Source organism: Ornithodoros turicata, chromosome 8 (genome assembly GCF_037126465.1).
Source record: "Ornithodoros turicata isolate Travis chromosome 8, ASM3712646v1, whole genome shotgun sequence".
NCBI classification, from domain to species: Eukaryota; Metazoa; Arthropoda; class Arachnida; order Ixodida; family Argasidae; genus Ornithodoros; species Ornithodoros turicata.
The window spans coordinates 35,729,013-35,754,296 of NC_088208.1; the positions used below are offsets into that span (position 1 = coordinate 35,729,013).

General features: G+C 44.3%; 1 protein-coding gene across 2 annotated transcripts in view; it reads right to left on the bottom strand.

Moving 5' to 3' along the window:
• Positions 1–25,284, bottom strand: part of LOC135366206 (neuronal cell adhesion molecule-like) — a 71,845-nt gene that overhangs the window by 16,296 nt on the left and 30,265 nt on the right. For both annotated transcript variants that reach the window (XM_064598876.1, XM_064598874.1), the window contains exons 2-3: positions 3,529–3,737; positions 1,730–1,904 (exon numbers count right to left, since the gene is read on the bottom strand). In XM_064598876.1, coding sequence (XP_064454946.1) covers positions 1,730–1,904; positions 3,529–3,737 — 384 coding nt within the window. The remainder of the gene's footprint in view (positions 1–1,729; positions 1,905–3,528; positions 3,738–25,284) is intronic.

A 25,284-nucleotide genomic window follows, 5' to 3' on the forward strand; every position in this document is an offset into this window, starting at 1 on the left:
TCATTCGCGTAACTCGGAGAACGTCGCGCTCTGTCCTATCACGAAGAGGAATCTTCAAACCTAGACACTGAACAATGCAGGAGATAAACGAACTAAATTCGTATTACCGTGTATTTTAGCAAACGACATCAAAATGACATACAAAATCGTATAGAGTCATATAGAGGCCAGGTTCACTTTACCTCATCCGTATCAAAATTGAACTACAAATTTAATTTAATTCTGGGGAAATAATTGGCCTACAAGGTTCTTGGTGTATCACTAAATTAAGACGTACGTGCCTCACCTCATAGTTTCAAACATAAACTTTTTCTGTTCAGACATCATGCTTGGGGCAGAACCCGATCGCCATTATCAGTAAGGTACCACAGTTATGGCGTGTTATACACCATGTTTATTTGTTCAAAGCAGCAATCGCGTGTTCAGTAGTGTCTTTTAGGTTCGTTTTCATATTCCGTTTGGAAATGGCGTGATATTCGGAAAAAGAGTGGAGCTCACATAAAGTGCGGTAATCCATCATATTTGGCACTCGCTTTGTCCTCTCTTTCTTTCTTTATTTTTCTTTTACTCGCTTCTTAAAACGTCCACATGCTTTGCTCTCTTTTTGCCATTTCTATTCATATACCGGTTTTACCGGTTTCCGAACCGTACAACGTTAGGCCAAGCGAAATGCTTATCGCAGTGCCTCTCTTTTCAAAACATACCGTAACATTGAAACAGTTCTGAAATAAAATGCCGATAAATGTGGGAAACCTAACTTTAGTAGAACCTCTCCGCGTGTTAGTATAAATTTCTCCGAGTGAGAGTGCTGTTTTATGCAAGAAGAATTCAAATTTGATGGGTAAGAGTGTTGATTGATTGATTGATTTGTAAAAGAAAAAAATGGAGATGTTAGTCTCGAGCCACTCGGGACTGGCTACTCCGGGACGCGTTATTCAGAAAAGAAAGGGAAACTACACAAATATATACACTTTGAAACGGAATGGATGAAAACATCACCACAAAACTTGTAGGAGTAACAGTGTAGGAGAGTCCACATGCGAAATCTCAATGCACAAAAAAACACAGAGCATCACAAAGGCAAGAGTGTTCCTATCAGACAACACATTGGTTTCATGAAAGGCGCTGCGGCAATGTGCTGTAATTCAAGTGGGTTGTTTACAGTTCAAAGGTAAACGTGTTCTCTGCATTCCGCTAATAGGACGCGTCTGGCCCATCTTCATGGTAGAAGCATCTTCAGACATGACCAAGCACGCTCTTCGAAAACATAGTATCGCATTACGTACTTACGTATTATGGCAGTACGTGTCGTTTGAAAAATGACGTGTGAGATGGTCATGAAGCATACCCATATAGGCATTCGCTATTCTCTGCCGGTCCACATCAAACCGTTATGTACAGTCGCCGTCAAACTTAGCTGTAACGTGCGATGGCGTGGCCTGAGCGCACGCCAGCGTCCCGGAGCTTTGGCCAACGCGTTTGAGTCAAGGTCACGACAGACCGAGCAGCTGTGTGTTTCACAACACACTCTGAGACCTGTATGTCGGATCTCGTTACGGTTAAGTCTGATGGCGGCTGTACGCCGCGCTCTACCATGCTGGTCGGTTTCAAAAACGATACCCGCGAATTCACTGCATTTTCGCGGCCACTAGACAGCGTTCTGACCTCATCACCTAATCACTTTGCATGTCTGAGTGGTGTATTGACATTCCCCTTCGGATCAACTTACCTATGACTTGGAGATAGATGGTGGAATTCCTCTCAGAGCCATCCCTGAAGTGAACCGAGCAAATGTAAGTACCCATGTCTTCGTAGCGGAGGTTTATAATCTTGAGCGTATACGGGTAGTTTACGAGGGAGAAGTAGATCCGACCCAGCCACTCCTTGCGCGTCCATCGGACTACCTGCGCAGACAGTAGGCTGCATCTGTTGGTCTCTGCAACAGTGTTTTAGCATGACGATATCTTTCTTACAGCCCTGTCACAGGAACAGTAGTCTTGAATTATCATTCAAACCAATGACCATTAAACATGCGCGTAGTGCCACCTATCGTGTAACGTGTCAACTTCTCGAAGATCATTGTATCCATGGTTCCCTGACAGGTTGACACCGTGCACGTTTGGTGGCGCTACGCGCATGTTCGATGCAGAGCCGTACATTAAAAAGGGAATCTGGCCATTAATGGGTCATGCCTATACCTGAAGCTCCACCCACTTTTTCAGCTTTCTGACCAATGACGTCTTGAAATATGGGGCACTATCAATCAACCTATCCGCACTGTTTGTCCCCTTATCCAACATGGGCAGCGCCATTTTGTGTGGCAAGTGGATTGGATGGGAGTGAAATGGATACCTCTCGCGATCTGCGAAACTAGTGGATTTCGATGCAAATTTGATGAACGCCACCTAGGCTGCGCAAGGTATGTCCGGAAGTATCGCATGCTTCCGTCGCTGTACCACTGCCGACAGAACCACCCGCTCGTACACATCCTGTCGTTGGTACGATTTTTTAGCTTATCTACATGAATAGATGAAATAAAACAGGCAACAATGTTTATATTCATAAGATGCAGTAATTAAAGTCAAAATTGTACAGCACAGTGCCGTTTTCGTTATGATTTCGTTGTGATCGCACTGTTCAGTAAGCCTAACACCGACGACAAAACGTATTATCTTCGGTTAGATATCGATAGCGGAGCATCAGTTGCAACTGATTTTCGAGAAAAGTATATGAGGATGTACATCTGCAGCGTAAATTCAGAGTAGTCTGTGAAAATTTTTTGTCATGAAATTCCCGCTTCACTGTATTTGTTTTCTTCGCCATTCTGGGTGCCAGTAAGGTGTCATGGCGACCCTCGTGGTAAAATACAAACCAATCAGAGGTGTGGAACTGTGGTTGACAAGTCGAGCCCATTTTTGGGGCTCCTCCCAATGGCCAGACTCCCTTTTAATACACGGCACTATTTCAATACAGATCCGTTTATTGGGAAAGTTTGACCAATGGGAGGAGCCTGTTTTAAAGCGCGTCATTTGACGTCACACGATGGGCGGCACCAGGGTCACTGCCGCCATTTTGGAGCGGAACGACCGCCTTGAAATCTGCCCGTGCCTTCCTTCCGGTCAAGTGGGCAGAGCATAAAGGGGTGTGACGTAACGGCCAGCACCCATCTCCTGGCGGCAAAAGATCAAACAATGGCCAAACTGTCCCTATAATCTGCTCTGGTTCGATGGTCAATGGTAATCATTGGAGAATACCCATGTGACAGGGGTACCACCAACGAACCTCAGCCGTACCTTTCCGACTAAGTGTCATCTTCGTTGCATGATGTTATCTTGTTCCCACGTGCTTTGATGCATATGGACAACATACCTTGTGATATAGGAGATTGATGTTCGCTTATTCATTATTAGAACGCTTCGTATCGTATATAATTACAAACGCCTCCCCCCCCGCCTTCACATAAAACTCAAGAGCAGAATACGCACCTGTGCAAAAAGATGGGGTAGGTCACGTGACTGTTACACTTACCTGGTTGAGATTCGTACGGTCTGCTGAATAGGGTGAGTGTGAGGCACCGAAGTCCACAGTGTAAATGGGTTCTCGACCCAGAAGGTAGTGAGGTTCGTGGTACCAGCGCACCTGATGCACGTTGTTAGTGTTGTTGAAGATTGGATTCTGCGTCACGCACGGCAGTTCTGTCTGGAAACCCTCATTCACGGATATGCTCGTCCGGTCCCCTAAGGAACGCAAGAAAAAAGCGTTGCGATCTCTGAGTAAGGTGTCCCAGTAAGTGTACCTTACAAGTTTTTATGAATGCTTTTTTTATCAATTGTTTGTGCATACGAATGCTTTTTATGAACATATGAATAGTATGAATGTACATTACACAAGAAACCGTGCATGACTTATTAATGAATACGTTTTTATTGATTATTATTTTTATGAATAAAAATCTCCTCAAAGGAACCCAGTCCTTGTTATCCGAATGAAATCTACAATAATGTATGAATTTAGTTTTTTTTTTAAATTTTATTGAAGTTCTTTTATGCATATGAACGTTTGTTTTGCTTTTATGAATGCGGAATGGTTTGGATGCTTTACAGTATTCGGTTTCGACAGCTAAAGTTTGTTGGCATATTTGTACGAGAGTTCGACAAGCAGGTGATCCACTATGTGCATGCGACAGAATATGGTACAAAACCGTGTTCCTATATAATGCATGTACCTGCAATTTCACGTTTTGAGACACATTTTGAGTCACAAACGGCGTATCAAACTTCCCCATTGATTTTCATACCCAAGCTGCATTCTCTATAGCAGCGACGGTGTCTCGCGACGTGACGCCCCGAATTATTATTATTTTTACAGCAACTTCACTTCTCGTGCATTTTGAATGTAACAGTGTACATCTCGACGAGAGTTGCTCTAAAGTAAATCGTTGTATGTCTTAATGGGTACACACAGCGAATAAAGCGCAGGTTGAATTTGTTTAACACGTACTGTCAGTCATCGAAACCATTTCTGTTCAGAATGTATCTCCTCCTACAAACTAAGTCCAGTAATCATCACCGAGTAAAAAAAAAAAAGAGGTCGTCAATTCCGGCTCTGTACAGTCCCGTCATCAGCACTATTTTGACCGACCAGAAAAAGAGCCTCCGATGAATCAAACGTTCATCGGTATAGGTTAAACCCATGCATCACTATATCTCTAACGTTTCTACTTGAACCTACTTAAAACGAAATGAAAAACGTTCCTCAAGCGCTAAAAGAGGCGACCCCAAGAGGCAGCCACTGAAGGTAAAAATTAATTTAAGGGAGAGTCATTAGCGCTGGAAGCACGATCCCTACGTAGGAAAAAAAATACAATAAAAAGAACCTCCTTGTCATTCCAGGACCCGCTCGTGGGGTAACTTGCGTAAGACTATCCTCCATGAGTTTCCCGTTCGATAGCAAACTGTGTTCAATCTCAATCAATAAATCAAGTTTGTCGTCAACGGCGTTCATGAAGACATCCGTGTCAGGTTCTCGCCCATGCCTTTGTTTGTCTCAGGACAGCGTGTACAAGGTGGCATATTATAACGTTACTCTTAGATGGGAGGTTTCGTAGAAATGGCAAAAAAGGGTGTTGTGCTTTTTTTCCTTTCGCTTAGGGTAGAATGGTAGAAAAATTGCTTGCTTTGAGTATTGTAACATCGTAACATAGGGTCGGATACAAAATAGTGCTGACCAGCTCCCGTGGCATAGTGGTTAGGGTGATTGCTTTCCACGCCGAGACTGGGCGGTGATACGGGTTCGAATCCTGTCACTGGCTGTGCTGTCTGAGGTTTTCCCTGGGTTTTCCGAAGACTTTTCAGAAGAATGTCCGCACAGTTCCCCCTGAAGTCGGCCCTGGACGCATACTAACCACCCCTGTCCCCCACTCCTTCCTGCTGTCCCCTCTCCATCTGTTCACGTCTGTATGCCGCTCATGGCCACAGTTGCTTCGCGGCGCTAACACGAAATTGTGCACGTGCCACGTGTTTCTGATACTTTTTATTTCATTGTTTTATCTAATTGGATGGATTGTAGATGAAATCGAATGTGGTCTTGCAGGTCTTGCAGGTATGGTACGATATAGTGAAGGGTGTATTAAATAGGGCGATAAAATTAGTCTGCAACAATACGGCAATTTCAGAATATTAAATGGCGACTGGAGACAGACTTTCTATTTATCATTCATAGTATATCCTATGACATGATTGGTTCCAGGTCAGAAGAGACTGCGCCCACACATATTTCGTTTATGCTTCATTTAGCTAATTTCTCTTTTATCTGTCTCTCTGTAATTTCTTATCAATATTTATGAAGCGTAATTGGGAGCTGCAGGTATGTTCATTACGGCATTACAGGATCCGTTTCGCACTGAATCATTACAAGTTACATACTTCATAGACACATTCCTTCATCCTTTCATATCCTTTTGTATTTTGTATGCAGATAAAAACACAATGAACAACGCGTCGGTTGCAACACTGCAGGGTGCGCAGAAAAATAAGCGTAACTGTACAGCTGCGCTTGGTGTTCTGTTGCTTTGCCCTTTCCAGAGTTCAACTGCGAAAACAAACCTTGGTGCGTTGATATGTATGCGTGGAGTTCCTCTGCCTTAGACTGCGACAAACACGAAGCTTGCGTTAATCCTATAAAAACGTTGTTGACAAGTTTTACTACCCGATACAATCGTGCCTGTGTACACATTGCCAACCTTGCGCGGCGTATTATATTACTTGACTGTGCGTGCGTGCATGCAGCCAGTTGTTTAACTGCCACCATTCATATTGCTTACGTGCCGGTTGTGAAATTTGATGCCAGCATCCGGTCTATGCACATTGATCTAGTTCACCTATCTTAAGTACATCAGTGTGAATATGTGTTTTCGCTCCGAACACTTGCTTCTCGATCGGTGAGCGTCTAATCAAACTTCTAATCAAACTCGCTGTTCCTTGATTAGTGGCCGTCGTTCCCATTATGAGATTCAGTCGAGGGTATCTGTGAGCGATGAAAAACTCCCCACTCATAATCATTTAATATGAAGTAGTTGTTGTTGTTGAGTGTCTGCGTGCACAGGATTCTCTTTGTTTAATCTTTCTTTCCTACGTCCACTGCATATCTGTGCGCAACCATGTATAAATTTCTATAACCGTGCAGGCCGCGACATTGATACTGTTATCACAGGTGCTAACGTACCATTCTAGGACTACCATATCATTTCATCTGATAAGGAACACGCGCTTATTCCACACATAAACTCCGTAGGTGTATCTGATCATTTTCTCTTTGTTATCGTCGTCATCATCATCATCATGCATATTCCTTATATCTGTTTTATCCTTGATAGCGTCAAGGCACTTTGTCTACCCAGTTAAGAGACACAACTCTTCCGGTCCACAATCGGACATACACAAAAACGTCCTATGCGCTGCTATTATCTGACATAAAGTAACATCATTATCGTTTCCTTCCTCCTACTATACGACCCTGTGTCGAGAGAAAAGGGCTTCTTTATCCTTAAGCTCACCACAAACAACACTCGGGTCCTTTCTTTGTTGCCTCTTCCCACGTCAGAGGCATTTTCGGCAGCCCTGAGCCTATATCAGACGAAAGTTATTCTCGTAGACGTTCAACTGCCTGCGCGGAGGTGTAAGAGGCGAGGGGGTCTGGGATGGGATCACGGGCATTTATTTTTCCTTCCTTTTCCCTTCGCACTTCTCTCTTTCTTTCGATTAAGTCGTCGCCGTATATCATTTGTAAGGCGCTGCCGTGCTAAAGCTGAGGGATTAGCGGACAATGAAATCTGGCATGTGATCGCTCATATTCGTGTAGCGTTGCTTCAGCGCGTGTATTCCGCGTTTGGTGCGGGAGTAATATAAGTTCCAAACGCTTTTGTGCAACGCAGTACACATATTGTTTCGTTGCGAAAGGAACAGTGTATAAAGTAAGCGTTGTTTTATGCTGTGTCTTACATACTGTTATTCTAAATAATTGGATGCCAGAAAGGAGAATGCACGTAGTGTTTGTGTAAGTGGTTGCGCTGCTTGTATCGTTTCATATCCGAGAGGTATGTCTACCGGTATGGCGCTTTGAGGGTTGATATTGGGGGAGGGGGAAATGCAGACGGTACGTAGTTACTTCTAGACCATGCGTTTCCTTTTTGGCCTTCCACTCATTTGTTATACGCAGTCATCATGTCACCGAGTGTGTCGCCGTTTAGCCTGCCCCTCCCTGAAGTCACTGGCTCTTCACGTGTAGGGTTCATTGGATACCATCCCAAGCAGTACATGGTGACCTGAATGTGCGAGTGCATCAGGGTTGGACGGGTAGGTTTTCTTCGTGGGAAGCTGAGCGAAATGAAGCACCACACTCCACTCTATAGGACACCTGCTAGCCACTCTCATGTACTTGAATTTCCTGTACATTTTGCCCCCATTCTTTATCTTCAATAGACCACTCGCCTCGGCACGTCACATCTAGTTATCATGAGATTGGGAAAGAGTGGTTCGTTGGCAAAACAAGCGCACGTGGTTGTCGCCGTGGTGTAACATCGTGGTTTTCGCGTTTTGCGAGGTGAGATCAGGGTAGAATCTGCCGCGCACATGAAGTTTTCCTTCTTATCTCCTTTCGCGCAATGACATACATCATCGGAAACAACCATCAAAACAACTCGTGTGATCGGCGGCTGCCAACGTACGTTGCTTTATTTTGCCAACGACGGGTCGCCACATCTGACGTTGTAACGTAACGGGGGTCTAGTCCACCTAATCAGCCGACGTCGGTCTAGATGAAGGCAATGTATTCAATGGAATGATGAGCGCCTTAGTTCGTTTCTCGTACCAAAGTCCTCTAAAAAGCGTACTGCTTCGCGTCAGTGTGCTTTTCTGGTACACGTCTCCGCTCGTCGTCTAGTGGTATATCTGCAGCCCGTATGCACCTGTTTTAGGTTAGGGGCTCGTCCGTGGAAACGCATACCTGAAAAAGCCGATCTACACGGACGGATTTTCCACAAACTGCCTGCCTTGAAAGAACCTGTCAGCTTAACAGCACCCTTTTATCGCTTACGCTCCGACTTTACTTCCTTTCACAATGCATCGCCTGACCTTTACTTGTACCTTTTCTTCTTGGAAAAGAAAAGATGGTTTAAGACCCTTTTCGCCAAAAAATACTTCCAACCAAACACAACAAAGCTATGAGAGAAGACTCTTTCAATGGCAAAGAAATATGGCAGTATCAACTCGAGCAACAACTAAGGCATATATATATATATATTCTTGGGCGCATCGTATTTCTCGCTTTGAAACGCGTCATATTGATTTAAAGACAAAAAATACAACTTAACAGCTGCCATGGGATAGAGAAACACCTTGGAGGGCAATTTTCCCATCGTGTTTGCCTGACCGACTGTGTTGATGACTGCTAGTCATCGCACTCTCAACGATGGTGCCGTCGACTCTTAAACAAAATAGAAGCGATCTTCGGAAGGCGAAGGCTTGTTAGAGACTGCATTGTGTGCAACTGAATTTTTCCGTAGAGAAAATGGAAGATTGCGATCTCTTGCCGGGTCAGTTGGCAGCTCCGATTGCGCGAGCGGGTTGAAAAGATCAAGTGAACCGTTCGCATCATCCGTTCAGTTCTTTTTCTCTCTCTCTCTCTCTTTATCAAAGGCTGAACCGCTACAACGCTATCGTAGGCGATGGATGTTGCGGAACTGTCTGGAAGAGGAATCTTTTCTAGTTTTCGCAAAAATAGCTTTCGAATATTAACTACCGATATGCTACGTGATGTGTTATACCCCTACGGGCAGTCTTCAACGATCATCGAAGCCAACGGCCACTGAACATGCGCGTAGCGCCATCTAGAGTGCAATGCGTTAACCTGTGCATTGGATCGAATGCTGTTTGAGAAGTTCTTTCTTTCTTTTGTTGAATCATATTACAATTGACAATTGGTTGAAAACTGTGTGGTCTCTTAGCTGATGCTAGTGACGGGTCCACTAAGTTCATACATTGTGTACTAAAGGCAGTCGGGCAGATATGACAAAAATACAGTTGACACGTTACACGATAGGTGTCGCTACGCGCATGTCCAATGGCCGTTGGTTTCGACGATCATTGAAAGCTTGCCGCGTGACAGGGTTATTAATGGCACCGTTTTGTTGCCAGTAGCGGGTTTTAATAGATGGGAAGGTGTTCACGATGACGGTTCCGAAAACGCTAGTCGCCCTATTGTTTCGAAGCGGATAACATCACGTTGCTGATCATGGATCGTGCTGATTGATTGGAAAAAGAAAAAGTTGGAGATGTTAGTCCCAAAACACTCGGTACTGGCTACTTCAGGACGCGTTAATTAGGACTGCTTCCTTTATCGTATCGTTTCCGCACAGTGTTTATCGATCTACGTCATAACGGAGGCACTGAAAACCTCTCGGAAATCTCTACTTGAGCAGAAGCAATGATAGTAAATGAAGCGTGCAATACTGTAACGTGTCGTATACTTTTTATAGTATTGAAAGATGTAGCAAACTGTAAAGCACAAGCAGGCACCATAAAAAACTTAAAAACTCTATTTTAATGTATATTTATTATCACATGCCCTGCCAAATAGCCTCCAATTCCATTGCCAATGCCATCGCACGGTCTTCGCGCAAGCCACACGCTGCTTCTCAGTTACCATAGTCCTGCGTACATGGTTTAGCACAAGGCACTGTACTCTATCGCACATTGAAACGACGTTGGTTATTCATGAAACGTCGTGCACTGAACGAGCTAGGCGATGGTATTGTGCTGGTGAAGATGGGTCAGCCTCTATGTCTGTAGTGTGGTGCACTCTTAATGTATCTTGAGCGACCAGCTGTGAGTTCGATCAGCCCAATCTTGTGAAACCGTGCGTAAATCAGCCCGATACTCGTCAAGCTCAATCAGTACCTGTGCAGGTCTGTTAAGAGCAGTCTATCGCAAAAAGTATGTTATACGCGCGAAGCTGGCAGCGAAGGAATCCAAAAGTAATCGTCCGTTATGTCTACAACCAGTGACCAACATCAGTCAACCAATGAAGGCATTGTGGCCACGCCCATCCGCAGGAGGTCTGTACAATCGATCACGAAAACGGACAGGAACAAAGTGACAAATGTACGCAATTACTTAATTGTAGACAAAAAAATAGCGCGTTTCGGTTCCCAGACACACACGACGTATAGTCTGTTAACGACGCCGAAATGCACCGGAGCATTCGTTGTTTCTACTGCCCCATGGTTGTTAACTACACCTTAAGAGAGAAAAAAAGGAGTAATTTGAGTCGTCTCGTGCAACCATTAGTTCCTTTCGAGATTGAACGTACAGAAATTTATGCGAGGTTTAGCAACTATTTGCAGTAGCGGGGAGCAAATGTGAGGACCAGACACTAAAATAGGGAGTAACGGTAATATGGGTGAACTAGGAGCTGTAATTACTGCCCAATCTACTTCTTCCTTTCTTTTTTTTTTTGTATTATGTAGTGGTTAACACTTGTGGGAGCGCATCGTTGCAAATACTCGTGAGGCGTGAATCGATTATTTCTTCAATAATCGACCTTCTTCTGAACTAAACTTTCTAGCAGGAGAGATTGCGTGAGTAAAACTTTTGCTTTTTTTTTCGAGCTGCACATTTTGAATGCACATCGCTGTTCCACTTACGGCAAGGAAAGCTCAGCAAGAGCGTCTGATATGTGTGTTGCTCGCTGGCGGTGCAATCTTGTGAAATTGCAACATTCACCTCACACCTGTTCTCTCTCAGTAACCTTTTTCTTTAAGGGTAGCGTTATCTTTCTTCTATGTAACTGCCTGGCATTTTTATTTGCTTTGATCTCTGTTTAGTTGAAGGTGATAGAAGCCGAGATAATCGCGCGGAGCGTTTGCGTAGCATTTCTAATAACACGTTCACTCTCTCGTCATGTTTGGTACGCGTGTCTGCAGAAAGCCTAACAACGTATTCAGTCTAAGGGCATTCAAGACACCACGCACAGGTCTTCATCACTGAATAACTCGAAGATTGTGTATTATTCTAGCGCAAGGCAAATACAGCTTTTGTGAACGTATCTCTACCATACGCTGTCAGTCCCTGGCTGCTGCTGTTTCTTTTTCGGCACATTGCAGACTCGCGCAACGCCAAACGCACAGAATTTTCTAAAATTCTTGCAAAGAAACACGCACAGTCGTTAGTTGGTAATGAGCACAGGAGGACGCTCTTAGTACGCGCCGACACGAGTTCTTCAATTGTAAAGCTTGATTAAATAAGGGTTTTACCGATGAGGGCTTTCATTACATGAGGGAACTTGCTAGAGATTTTTTTTTTAAGAATATCAACACTTCCTATGAGGGTTTCTTAAAATAACAACTCTTGCTACAAACCCCTTTCTGCCATACCTACCCTTATCTCCGGTACTAACCCCTGATACCACTCCTTCTGCGAAAGGTCATGCCTAGGAAGCGAAAAGAATTCTCGCTAATAATTCTCGTTCTTTATATAGATTTTTTTTCGAGACCCTGTGAAACGCGTCAAAATGAGCACAAAACCAAAGTACAGTAATACGAGTTTGTGTTCTCTTATGACATCACGCGACAACAGGCAAATTTTCCTATTCATCATTATTAGTGTATTTGTTGTTGTTGTTGAGACAACCGGATGACGTTTCTGTTCCACCTATCTTCGCCCGATATCTCGTAATACACCGGAAAATACAATCATCGAAAAACGAGAAACCCTACCTTAAATGTCAGTAATATATCCAGGGATTGTTACTGAAAGAATGGTACGACTATGTCTAAACCTTCGGGTCTGGAACAAAAAAGTCATATCGACGTTATTCATGACTAGAGCGCGGATAAATATGCACTAAAAACTCCCGAAATATGCATGCAGCTATGCACTGAAAATCTTCGAAATATGCACTAAAAATACTCAATATATGCAATGTGTTTTTATTGTTCTTGGTACAAAAGCAATGCACCGAATGCATATTTCAAAAAATACTATTTCATTAGGAATAACCCCGTAAAATACAGTGGCCTTCGTTCTGCAGCACACAACAAGGAATACTTGCGCCACAGATATAAATCATGGAGCTAAAGGCTTTGCGTTCGTGATTCGTAAAATAGCGAAACCCACGACGAAACAAGCAGGAGCATGGGCGACGTGAAAAACACGAACATACACGTATATTCGTGTTCTTCGTCATGGCTTTCCGTTCGGCACTACGTCATGCTGATTAAAATGCGAACGGCGCCTCTCTTCGTAACGGTAATGTGGCGAAGGTGAGTACGTTCCATCGGCCATGCCTGCAGTGGAGGCTTGACGAGCCAGGGTACGGGCTGAACACCGCACCGCGCCTCACCGAAACATGAAAAATATTCGGTTCCGACCAGAATTTTCCTGAAAGATGACCCAACCTATCCGGAAACTAACATAACCGTCCATGGAAAAAGGAGTAAGCTCTCGCGCATGTAAATATGAACAAATATGCACTTTTCAATGCACTTTCTTGCGAAATATGCCACAGCGTGCAAAACATGCATTTATATGCTCCACAGAACCCTTTTGGTCGGTCCCAAACCAACAGCAAAAGCGTTTTTTCACCGTCCAGATACTGAACCATATCGAGAAAAAAACATGCATTTGCAAGAGAATACGCGCTTGTATTCATGACTGACTCCTGAGTAAATCTACTCCCAATTTGATTCGATTTGATTCCTGGTCTCGTGTGTGTGTATGTGTGTGTGTGTTAGCGCCGCGAAGCAACTGACTCCTGGTTTACTATGACGAGGCATCATCAACAAGTGTTACGTTTCTTCCACTCAATTTAGCAGCAAATGAGGAGTTTCTACAGCTTCCTTTAATTTGGGCCCATAAATCCTTCCATTCCGTACTTGGGACTGTCGAGATGGAGAAACGTCGGTTCAAAAAAGACGATTTGGAAACCCTGGACAATAATCTAGAAAGAAAGAAAGAAATCATACACTTCCTAATTGGCATTCACCGGCGGAAAGCAACAGGGAGAAAATTAATTACAAATTACGATGTGTGCACGCGGTAGTTACATTTCTCATGGGAGAGGAGCAAGCCAAGTATTCGCTGACCTCTCTTAACACTTAAAAAAAAACAAGGAAGAGGGAGGGGAACTAGGGACTAAAATGTGTTTGGGGTCTCTATTTCTCTATTGATTTTATAAGAATATATATTTTGTCGCTCAAGGGTGCAAAAGTTTAGAGCCTTTAACATTTTTAAAAACTACAGTGGTAGTACCAAACGGAAGGGAGAACTCTGCAAAAACGGTGCGACAAAAGGAAGCTGTCAAGTGAAAGATAGGCAACGTCGTGTCAGCCACTTCAGTAGTAAAGCCTTCAAAAGAATAAGGCCTATTATGTTCTCCAAACCGTTAATCGCGAACACCTTCCGATCTGCTAAAACTTTGAGGAACGGAATGCAGTTAATTGTGTGCGAAACAGGATGCCATTGACGTTGGCATGGCAACTTTCTCTGTCCTTGTCATCTATTGTTGCAACAGCTCCAGTGAGACCCTTGCGTGGTCCCGGGGCAGCATGCAGAAGGCAGAAATAACTCGAAGGAGAGTAATATATGTGGCAGCTCGTTGAGTTCCTATGAACATGAATTGTTGTTTGCAAAGGATATAGCATTTCAGGAAAAGTCATTGTCATGGCGCATTATGGTCTAAGTTGCCTACGCGTCATAAAAAACTCAATCATCAAAGCACAATCATGGTGATATTCGTCACCCCAGACATGTGGATTGGGAGATATACCCTATCTGAAGAGACGCTCACCTTGTTGAAAACGCTTCGATCGGGCGTGTGGCACTCTAAACTTTGAAGCTGGATCTCAACCAACGCTTTAAAATCTAGCTAATAAGCGGTGCTTAATAATGAATTAGGCACAATGAGAAAAAAACACTGGCGACTACGATGCACGACTGTTAGCAAGATGATTCAGTTGGTTTCCTTTGCGTAGAGCCGTCCATCTGTTCTAAAGTTTGGGATAGCCGTCATATTAATCAAGCCTGACCTCACCAACTTCAAGAAAGTAACCTCACGAGGCCTAAGCACACAATGTATCGATACTTCTTGTCCACAGCGTCGATCTCTCATTAACGAAAACGCCAGCGTTTTCGTTCTCACACTTTTTTTTTTCCCCACTGCCTAGCTCCACCCACGTAGATTTCTAAAAAGTGCCTGCGTTGAAGTGCTGGGATATTAACCTTCCACCTCTTTAGTAGTCGTCGCCGCGCTTTCGCCAACGTACTGTCCAGGTGTTCCCATTAATTATGTGACTAATAAATGAACGATGCGAAATTAATTTAGCGTGCGCTCGATGGAAATCGATAATGTGAATAGCTGCCCAACTCAACTGGCATGTTTTTAGAAAAACGATCGAAATGTTCTGTCCTGAAATACGCTGACAACCAATAGAATTTGCTCGTCATGCGCTTAGGCATGAAGCAATTTTTCACTCGTGGCTAGCACGGTGAATGAGGGAGAGAGGGGGCAAGCGTGAGGGCTGTCGACGTTTTTGTTCGTTGGGCTCCGATGAAAGTACCACCAACGTGACCGGCTGCTTAAACACACCCTACGGGGAAAGGCCAGGCTTCCGCTTACACTTTCGTGTAGGGTATACCTAAGTTGTTTATGCGTTATCCATGTTTTGTGAGTTAGTGGCTTTGTAAACATATGTGCGATGAATATGTATGGTACCATTCAGGGCGACGCATAATTATCTGTATGTGTTTTGATTGCTTCAAAAAAAAATGATACTCCGCTGAAAGTGCGAAGGATACCTTTCAGTCACAAATTGTGTTTACTGTGTTATGTATCTACAGCATGCGAAGTGAATCCGACTCTCTTGGTGGAATTGATAGAGAGTTTTGGTACATCGTATGCTAAAGCATTTGCGTACGTAAGGGATAGCGTTGGCGGTTCCGCGCACTGCGTGAAGCTCTATTTCTGTTATGGGCGCGCGCAGGACCGGCAACGCTACCACTTACGTCACCTTTGCGTAAGATGTACCAAAACTCTCTATTATCCAAAACTTGAATAATACGTAACAACGAAGCCATGACCGGGTACGCAAGGCTTTGGGGGACGTACTGGTGACGTCAACAGGACACTGACAACAACGAAGCAGAGGTAAATCACTCGAACGTTAAATCGATTGAAATATCTTGTAGTCGTCTTTTGGAAACAAATCGTTTGAGGAACGTTTGATCCCAGTTGTCACTTTTTGCATGAAACACTGGCGACTACGATGCACGACTGTTGGCAAGATGATTCAGTTGGTTTCATTTGCCATCTCTTCAAGGCATCTCTTCGTATCTCAAAACATGAGTTGAGGGTTGAAACATAGCTGCGCTTGCACGACAATTATGTCTGTTTCATTTGTCTGTTCGACAAATGTGTCTTGGCGTTTGTTGCGTTAAATGTGCTAAAATGCGTTTTACTTGCGCTGCACTTTCTTCTGAATAATATGCGGTCCAATCAACCATGATCATAGTTTTCTCGCAACGTAAAGTCACGAATCAATGATCAATCAACCAGCTGCTGAGAGCGTAGACGGAGTTTCAATATCTCTGATGTTTTCTTTTCTTTCTTCCTTTTTTTTTCCTGCTCCATAAGCAAAATTCTATATGCTGCATGCGAAACGGAACTGTCAGAGGGACGGAACTTTTACAGTTCTTCGGATCACTACACGACACACATTCTGGAAAACACTAGTAACATAGATGGTATTGGGCCCTAACATGTGCTACATGCTTCATTTAAATTTGACGATCTTGTTTTGGAGTTGGAGTTGGACGGGCTAAAAATAATACGGATCTTGTTTTCGTTGTCGACGGCAGCAAACTTCGTCCCAAACAAAACTAATGGTATGAGACCGCGGACGCACGCTAACAAATGCGCATTTGTTCGATACCGCAGATCATAGCAATTCTCCGGTGTTTTCCTCGGGTCTGCTAAGCGGAAATGCATTAAAGCTGACGTTTCTTACAGCACAAAAGAATATCCTGTTCTTTTCATAGACGGTTTACTGCGCATTGCGTTTTTCCTCTTTGGTAATTCTTTGCTCCAAATATAACAGGGAGGGAACATTGAGCAGAAAAGCGTATATGGCTCTAAACTTAGTTGCTGGATATCCTGTATACCGCAGTTTGTGTGACTTACGTGCTTTCACTCCCAGAATTCCTCATTGGAGTCAACAAATACGTCGCTCCTTCTCTTATTGTGCGCGTGTGGAACTCAGCGCCTCAGAAAGTTACACTTGCACGCATGTGTGAGATACAAAAGTGCAGAAAAAGTTGCCATTCTTTAGAACGCATCAATATTAAAATAATCATCATCATCAGGAGTACAACGCATGTAGGGGCCTCTGACGACCAGGTGACGAAGATGTGCAACAGACTACGTGCGCTTCAGTCCCTTCATGTTGACATCTTCATAGGAAACACTGCCTTTGATGGTTTCGCGGAATCTCAAAAAAAGAAAATTCAGGCATTCCGATAACTTCATCGAGAGTGTGAATTTAAACAACAACAACAAAATCAAATGAGTAACGATGATGTACTGGGATGTTTCGCCGCTGAGGCAGCACCCTATCCCATTTCTTCAGGGGAGAGAGGATGGCGAATGATGATGAATGCTCAGAGTTCACGCCTCATCACCTTCTTACAGTAGGTGTAAGAATGTGATGAGGACTTGAAGAGCTCGTAGCTGACGCGCTGGATTGGCCGGAGGCCCAACCGGTTGAGGAAGGGCATGTGAGGGTGTGTAGTGGAATACTGCTGACAGTCGATGAGAATTTGCTGGACGGTACTTGGAATTTAAACGTGTATAGCCTTTAAATTAGGAAATAGCCGTATTTGTATGCGTCGTAAGGTCGTAACATTATCTTCCCCCCTTCCCCAACCCCTTTCATCATTTCCCCGAGCAACGTGCCGCCAATCAAGGCAGGCAGACCGTTCGAAATCCCTCCGTCACCTCCCCCCACCCCCCCGTAACACTACTTAATTCGACTTAATCTTCGACACGCGCTATCAACATCGTGTCTTATACCGTGAAACAAATGAGGACAGAAGTGGTGCTTCATTATAATGCATCACGTGTCAGACTGTATCTAAAAGGTTTGTCAGGAAGGGAAGGCTTTTCCCGTGGTATTCCGAAGACATCTCTCCGCGGTATTAATCGTGCAGCGCTGTTGGTAATTAATTAGGCGTATAGCGAACGCTATAGGTGTTGTTTTGAACTGCTTGTATATTTCGAACACACGTTAAAAAAATTACGAAAATTTTGAAAGTTTCCTTTGCATGATTGTCGAAAATTATAAACGAGAATTATCGCTATAGCGCGACTTAGATGTATTACGGAACGTTACAGTATTAATTATAGTGTTATATGTTGCTAAACGAATAAAATTGCAGTGATATATTTTATGAATATAGATATTTTATTCGTTTAGCACGCAAATACGACATATGAGAAATTTAAGTCAATGCAACCATTAGCGCAAGGCTTGCCTAGAACGAGCAAACGCGAGAAATTATGTCGAGAATCAAAATTTCCGGCGATTTTAACTCACTGAAATTGTAGAACGACCGACTTTCTCAGATTTTCTTTTCTGGAAAATTGAAAAAAAAAATCTAAAAGAAAACTAACTTGTCATTGTTGAGTGGCTGAGATTTACAAGAGCACAAGCCTTCGCCATTGAAATAAAAAGTGGAATAGCTCTTATTTGGTCGGACTCAAAATGCCTCACGATAAGAGCCACCAATATTTCGAACGTATAGACTATTCTTTCAGAGACCGACCGTCATGAGGCTCATCTCCCATTAGCATTTCCTCAACGATTCTTTGGATTTTCTACGTTCCAAAACGGCATATGTTTTTCGATATTCTAGCCTTGTTTTATGTGTTATATTTTACCACAACGTTATATCCTTTTATTTTCAAGATCGGAAATTTCGGGTAATTCTTCCGCCGCAGAAGAGATATATAAAAGGGCATTCCCTTCAGTTTATTTATTTATTTATTTATTCGACGCTTCGCGTCTCTAGACAATACGACACCGGTTTAATTCGCACCTCAAACCTCCAACTCAAAAGCTAAGCAGCCAATCTAAAACGCCACTGCTTACTCGTGTCATAAAACAGAACCCACACCTGCTTCCCATCTTCGTTTTTCTGCTTTTCTCTACCAACGCCACAGGCAAAGACAATTCTGCCACTTCCAAAACTGCCGAGTTAAGTTCGCAAATGGCCCCTCAACGGCAGGGCTCCTGTCGCTTTACCGCTTTTGTGGTTTCCCCTGTCCAACGCTACGTGGCGCTGGATGTAATGGCTCTTTACGTTATCAAAAACGTCATGGCTGCTGCGGCTTTTCGCGTTCCCCTTTTAATTGCTTCCTGCGATGTTCGACCGCGGACGTGAGCTCCGGGAAAGGTCTAATCGGTTAACGAGTGTCACGGAGGTCCATCAACAGTTATTATTGCCCCCCCCCCCCCCTCCCCCACATCGGTTCTTGTTATCGCGGCCATGTTTCGACGACGCTGTTCAAAATGGCTTTGTGACTAGAGAGCGTGTGTATTCCCTACGATGGAAGGGAGCCTGGTGCAGGCTATTATCGGATACGAGTTTAACCTTAGCGTGTTTTATTACAAATTAGCTGCACCTCTGGGCATTGTGGCAGATGCGTTTAAATACGTACGTAGCTCTATAGGGTTGTCGCGTGTTCTTAGCGTGGCACGTGTGTAGTAGGCCAAAGAAGTCTCAGACGGACCAACGCTGCGGTCGGCCCTGTAAAGCTCTCGCTTTAATATGAGAGACAAAAAGAGTGCTCATAGTAGGCCGATGCAGTTGGTCATTGACAATCGCACGATATGCGACTGACCGTTCAACGAAGAAGTCGAGAACCAGGAAAGCTTCTTGGAAGGAAAGCTTATTTTCTAAGCTAATGTGGAAGCGGCAGCACTCAGCGTGGATATCGTGAATAGCATTCCGACGGTGGCTATAACGAGGCAACATATTACCTTCCATACTCTACAGCACTTCCGTGTCGTTTGTTAAAGGGGTATTAAGGTGCAAAAACAAGTTCACTTCAAATTACTTTCCGTCCTATGTTAATTTCGCACTTACTGTCGCAATTGAAAGCTTTGATTCCGTTATGAAGCTACGATCAGAATTATTCCGGACTCTTTCTTGCCTCGGTACTAAGCAGTGAACGTCGCGACAGCTCGTGCGTCGGTGCTTTTAGCTCATGCTGGACGTGCCACGCCATGGAGCAGTTACGGAGAATAACGTAGTGCGACTACGAAGCGAACTGGTATCGCGGTCCGAAGGACGCGAATCTAATATTGTTGTCATTTGTGATTACTGTTGTGGCCTACAATTCAATAAATTGGTATTGAAAGGTGCATGCAGCAATGCGCGTCATGCCGGGCATGTACACAAGACTACGACTGGATCCGTTCCAAAAGACGGGCAAAGCGGATTAGTTGGTACAAGTTCGAATGTTGGTACAAGTTCGAAATCCCTCCGTGAAATCCCCCCCCTGTAACACTGTTTAATCTTCGACACGCGCTATCAACGTTGTGTCTTAAACCGTGCTACAAATGAGGGCAGAAGTGGTGCTTCATTATAATGGATCACGTGTCAGACTGTATCTAAAACGTTTGTCAGGAAGGGAAGGCTTATCCCGTGGTATTCCGAAGACATCTCTCCGCAGTATTAATCGTGCAGCGCTGTTGGTAATTAATTGGGCGTATAGCGAATACTAGAGGTGTTGTTTTCAACTGCTTGTATATTTCGATATATATAATCTGCAGGTGGTTTGTCTCTCCCATGTTCTAACTCCTTGTCCGCGTCTATTGCTGCACAGTGAGCCGATATGAATCCGTTCCAAATCCACAGGCACGCGATTGGAGGCATGCGCACGCTTATCCTGCTGTCTGATTGGATGCCGCCATTCTTAGCTTCCTGAGAATCCATTCGTCGCCGCCAAAGAGGACTCTCTTTTTTTAGGTAGCGCTGTGTGAATTAATTTTGCTTGCATTATACTAACTGAAACACGAACTTTGACTTGGAAACAAGTTAGTTTTGCATTTTAGAGTACCTTTAACACGCAAAATTGTTTCAGGAAATGGAGGGTCGCCTCAGAGGTTTGTCAGTCATTGCCAGTCGTCGCTGCCGCCTCGATTTCGAAAGCAGAAGATGCCTATTTTTTATTCCCTGTTAGCACCTCGAAGCAACTGTAGCTATGATGGCGTGTAGACGTGGACTGAGGTGAAGAGAGGACACCAGAAACGAGTGGGGGACAAGGGGGTTAGTATGCATCCTTGGCCGACTTCAGGGGAAACTGTGCCGACATTCGTCCGGGAAAGTCTTCGGAAAACCCAGGGAAAACCTCAGACAGCGCAGCCGGTGGTAGGATTCGAACCCACAACCTCCCAGTCTTCAGCACGAGCTTGGCTACCACCAACCAGTGGCTACCAGTGGCACACTCAGACATGCCGCTAGTAAGATGCCTCTACCGTACTGGATGAAAGCAATTTTACTTCTCCTTGTTTGTTTGTTTGTTTATTTGTTTGTAAGAAAAAAGAAGACTTCTTCGTGTAAGACAGCTCGTATGCATCGTTTATTTTTATCGTTGTGCGCGTAGTTTGAGGACAAGACAGAACTTCTGTGCACAATTTTCAGAACATGATGGTACGAGGACCGCGAGAATGGACCATTTCCATGGACGCGTCGTTCTTGGCGGCCAAATGACCAAGTAACACCACGTGGACTAAGCTGGCATTTCTTGAGGCTACACTCTAAGAAAAAGGGAGTAGTTTTACTCCTTTTGGGGAGTGAATGCATTGCCACAAAAAATAGTCCCGTTCGGGAGCAAATGGACGGGAATAAATGAATGTCACAGAGTGGAGACTGCATTTCACGCTCTGTTCTAAGAGTCCAAGGTATATAATTCGTGTGCAGACGTGAAAATACTTCGAATCAAACCGTCAACAGTGAGGTATCGAGTGATATAAAATCTTGCGACATACATAGGGCACAATTTGCGAAGACGGAAGCGCTAATTGTTTCTTACTCTGTGTGGGTGGAAAATTGCTAAGTTGGCTGAGTCATACAGCCTTATGCCATCAAATTGACCATCAAGGACACATATTTACGTAGACTGTTGCATTCGCGACTGACCATGTGCAAAGTTCAGTGACAATTGGCAATCCTGGGGAGTAAATGTCGGGGTTAGGAGACTAAAATGGGGAGTAATTGCAGTCTAGGGGACTAGACGCTGCAATTACTCCCCATTTTCCTCCTTTTTTCTTAGAGTGTATAGCAGGTTAACATTTGTTCAGAATGGTATAACCTGCACCTGTAGAAGCACATAACACGCGATGCACCCCAAAAAACCTCATGAAAAGTTGTTAAAGGTACTGTAAAGCAGCAGACAAGCATGATATGCCGGTGATGTGACTAGAGACTTTGTTGCTTCTAAATACCATATGCGGAACCATACGACCGACAACGCGCTATAAATATTTTTAATTTGCCATGAAAAATGCGGCGTAGTGGAGCGGTGCGACGGCTGGTGTCAAACAACCCCCTGTACAGCGGGCAACACTGAAAATTGGTATTACACACTATTACATCGGAACTTCGTTATTTTAGTAACCATATTATTAGTTTTCCTGTTTACCTATGCGTTCTGAAACCCCTATTAACAGTTTAACCTGTTAACCCCTGTTTTTGCGAAGTAACCCAGCGCTGGCCGCTGTTCGATGGAGGCTCTCCCTACTTCTCTGCTGCGCCTGCGCGCTCCTTCTGTTCGCGGCCTCTTTCGAACGAGGAAACTCTCTCTGTGAATCTCTGTGAACAAACAAGTCCCGACGCTGTCTGGCTTCTTGAACGTCTGACACTTTTTTTTTCAACGGCTCAGCATTTCATTTCAGTTCGTTTATCCGTTTATCCTCAGACGTGGATCGTTGTGTGTATTGCATGGGCGGATTTTATGGTGGATTGTGGTGGATTGTTATGTCGGGCCCAGTGTTGAACGCATGCAATGTGGTTGGTGCCGTATGTGACAGGAGTACGGATTCATTTCGAATACCTAGTACAGTGTTGCCCGTAATCTTTAATTGTAATTTACCAATTAATTGCAATGTCGATTGGAATGAAACTTGCGCAGTTTTTGTCCTGGTGGCTTGGACTATAGAATAGCCACACTAAATGACATTTGATCGGTGCTGCTTTACAGTACCTTTAAGGCATATTCATAACACGCCATGTTTTCATGCCAGCGATCACGGCGACGCTCGTACAGTTTGGCACGCCGTGCGTAGTAGCAGCACAACAAGGCATGCAGACAGCTTCAAAGCGCATGCGCCAACACCGACAAGAGAAAGAGGTTCTTCACGTGAGAGGCTCACGTGAGATCTTCGTCGGCATACACACGGAACCATTTTTCTTCATGCGTCCAACGGAGCAAATCGAAAGCTCCCGTTTCTTGTGGTGATGCTTTTCCGGTGGGAAGCGGAAGAATCGTACACCGACGCAACGGAATCGACGACGCAACACATAACAGGCATTGAGAGAAAAAGCTTTGCGAAGCCGCATCACAGCTTACAGCGTACACAAGCAGCAATGATGTTTTCATGTCAACAAACATGGCGGCCGCAGCAATAAGGTGCTGGGCATGCTCATACGTGAGACCAGGAATGGTCCATTGACTACAGATATTCAAGAAAAGACACCCTATAGTCGGGTATTCGGGTTGCAGCGCTACTGCTTTAGTCGGATACAAACATGCATGTATTCCGTGCTTTTCCGGACTTACCCTGAAATTGAATATATGGGGCATTGCGTATCAACAACAAGTAACAGACAAATGACGACCATGACATGACGTCTTCTAATACGCACTCCATCTGTGTATAGCAATGCCTCTTATGGATTTCCTCCAGTGCTTTGGAAGTGAAAATGTGTGCAGACAAGGTCGAACCTTGTTATTTCCGTGGAGAAGAGTGCATTTGCGAAAGACAAGCGTCTTCGCTTGGTCAAGCACGCAATTCTTTGATCACTTTGACAGTGCCGCGAGCCCTTAATAATGGATATGGGTTGCACTATTTCAATGGTGATGTCTACGTCGCGTTTTAGAGTGGACAACCAATGCCGGCATCATATCTGCATATAGCTCGGATCTTTTTGTTCCTCACTTGCTGTTATGAAGGCTCGTTTGAAAAATGTGAGTTCGTACGTTCGTGCAGGGTCTGCTTAGCGATCGCTTAGGCATAACACAGAAGTAAGAAGACGAGAAACGCTGAATAATCCAGTTATCTAGCCATAGATAAATCGGATAAATCGGGTTTGTTAAACTCTTCAATAAACAAATGCTTTTGGGGTGGTTGGTCTCGTGTTCCTCGCGACCAAATGCTCCTAGTGCGAATAAACACGCGAAACGCTACTCCTGTAAAGCGTGCTTTGCCTGCATAGCAGAGGTGTGCTGTGAAAAAGCTTACTTCCTGCATCCCCCTACGATTTCGTCTGCCATCATCATTAACTTTCAACCATCGTCTCGGATACAATCATGACGGTGACCCCACTCGCGAGGCCGACTAGACACGACGCGGTTGCCTTCATTAACACCACTAAGGATATAACTTTGAAAGTCGTTGCGGGTCATCTCTTAGACTGTAAACCACGTGAAAGAATGGCTAGGAAGCGAGCGAGCTGATGACGAGAATACATGACAAAAAAAAAGAGAGAGAAACCAACAGTAGCGAGAAGACGAAAAACGGACGAACACAGACAAAGTCTCAATTTCGTCGTTGAGTTGAGTTGAGTTGAGTTGAGTAGAGTAGAGTCTTCGTCTGTGTGTGTCCATTTTTCGTCGTCTCCTTAGTCTCGGTGTTTTTCATCACGTGAAACGCATGTTTACTTAGGTTAAGAGCATCACGTTGTTCCTCGGATGTTTTTATTATTATTACTATTATTACGTGTTACCACCGCGTAGCAGTTGTGGCTCCCAGTCGCAGTCTTTAGCATGAGAATGGCTCCATACATGACTCCAGCAAGCGAATGCTTCTTCCACTCGGCTATTGCCGCTGTCAATTTTTGAAAGGTGTTCACGTTGTGGCACTATATTTAATATGCAGGTTTCTGTTAACTATATATAAAAAAATGTGTGAATTTGTGTGTTGAGTTCGGATCGCTCTTTAGAACGCTAATCCTAGAACATTTCGAACTTACGCAGTCCTTAATGTTAATGATACTAGGCAAGAAAAAACCACTGGATTAACTAAGTGGACTAATGCAATCAGATATCTGTCCCTAATGGGTGTATATTCAATCAACCCCTGTGTGCATAGAGTCCTCCTCGGCTGCTCCATTTCGTCGGGCTTCGCCTCGATCACGCCACCGCGGATTGAGGTCCGACGACGTCCGAACGCAATTTCAACTGGGAGGACGCAAGAATTCCAAGATGATGATTACCGGTGCATGTCAACGCAGGGTGCGTGACATTTTGAATCAGCCTGAATCGAGGGCAAAGCTTCAAAGTCGGACCGACATTCGGTTAATATTTGGAGTGCTGGCCCGACACGAAATCGTTCGTGAGCACTACGTGAACATCTCTAATCACCTGGGAGACGATCCCATTGGGAGGGCACGGGCCCGGCACCGTGTCACGAAGCCACGGACCATTGTTTTAATGCGGTTCCTTTTTGCTCGT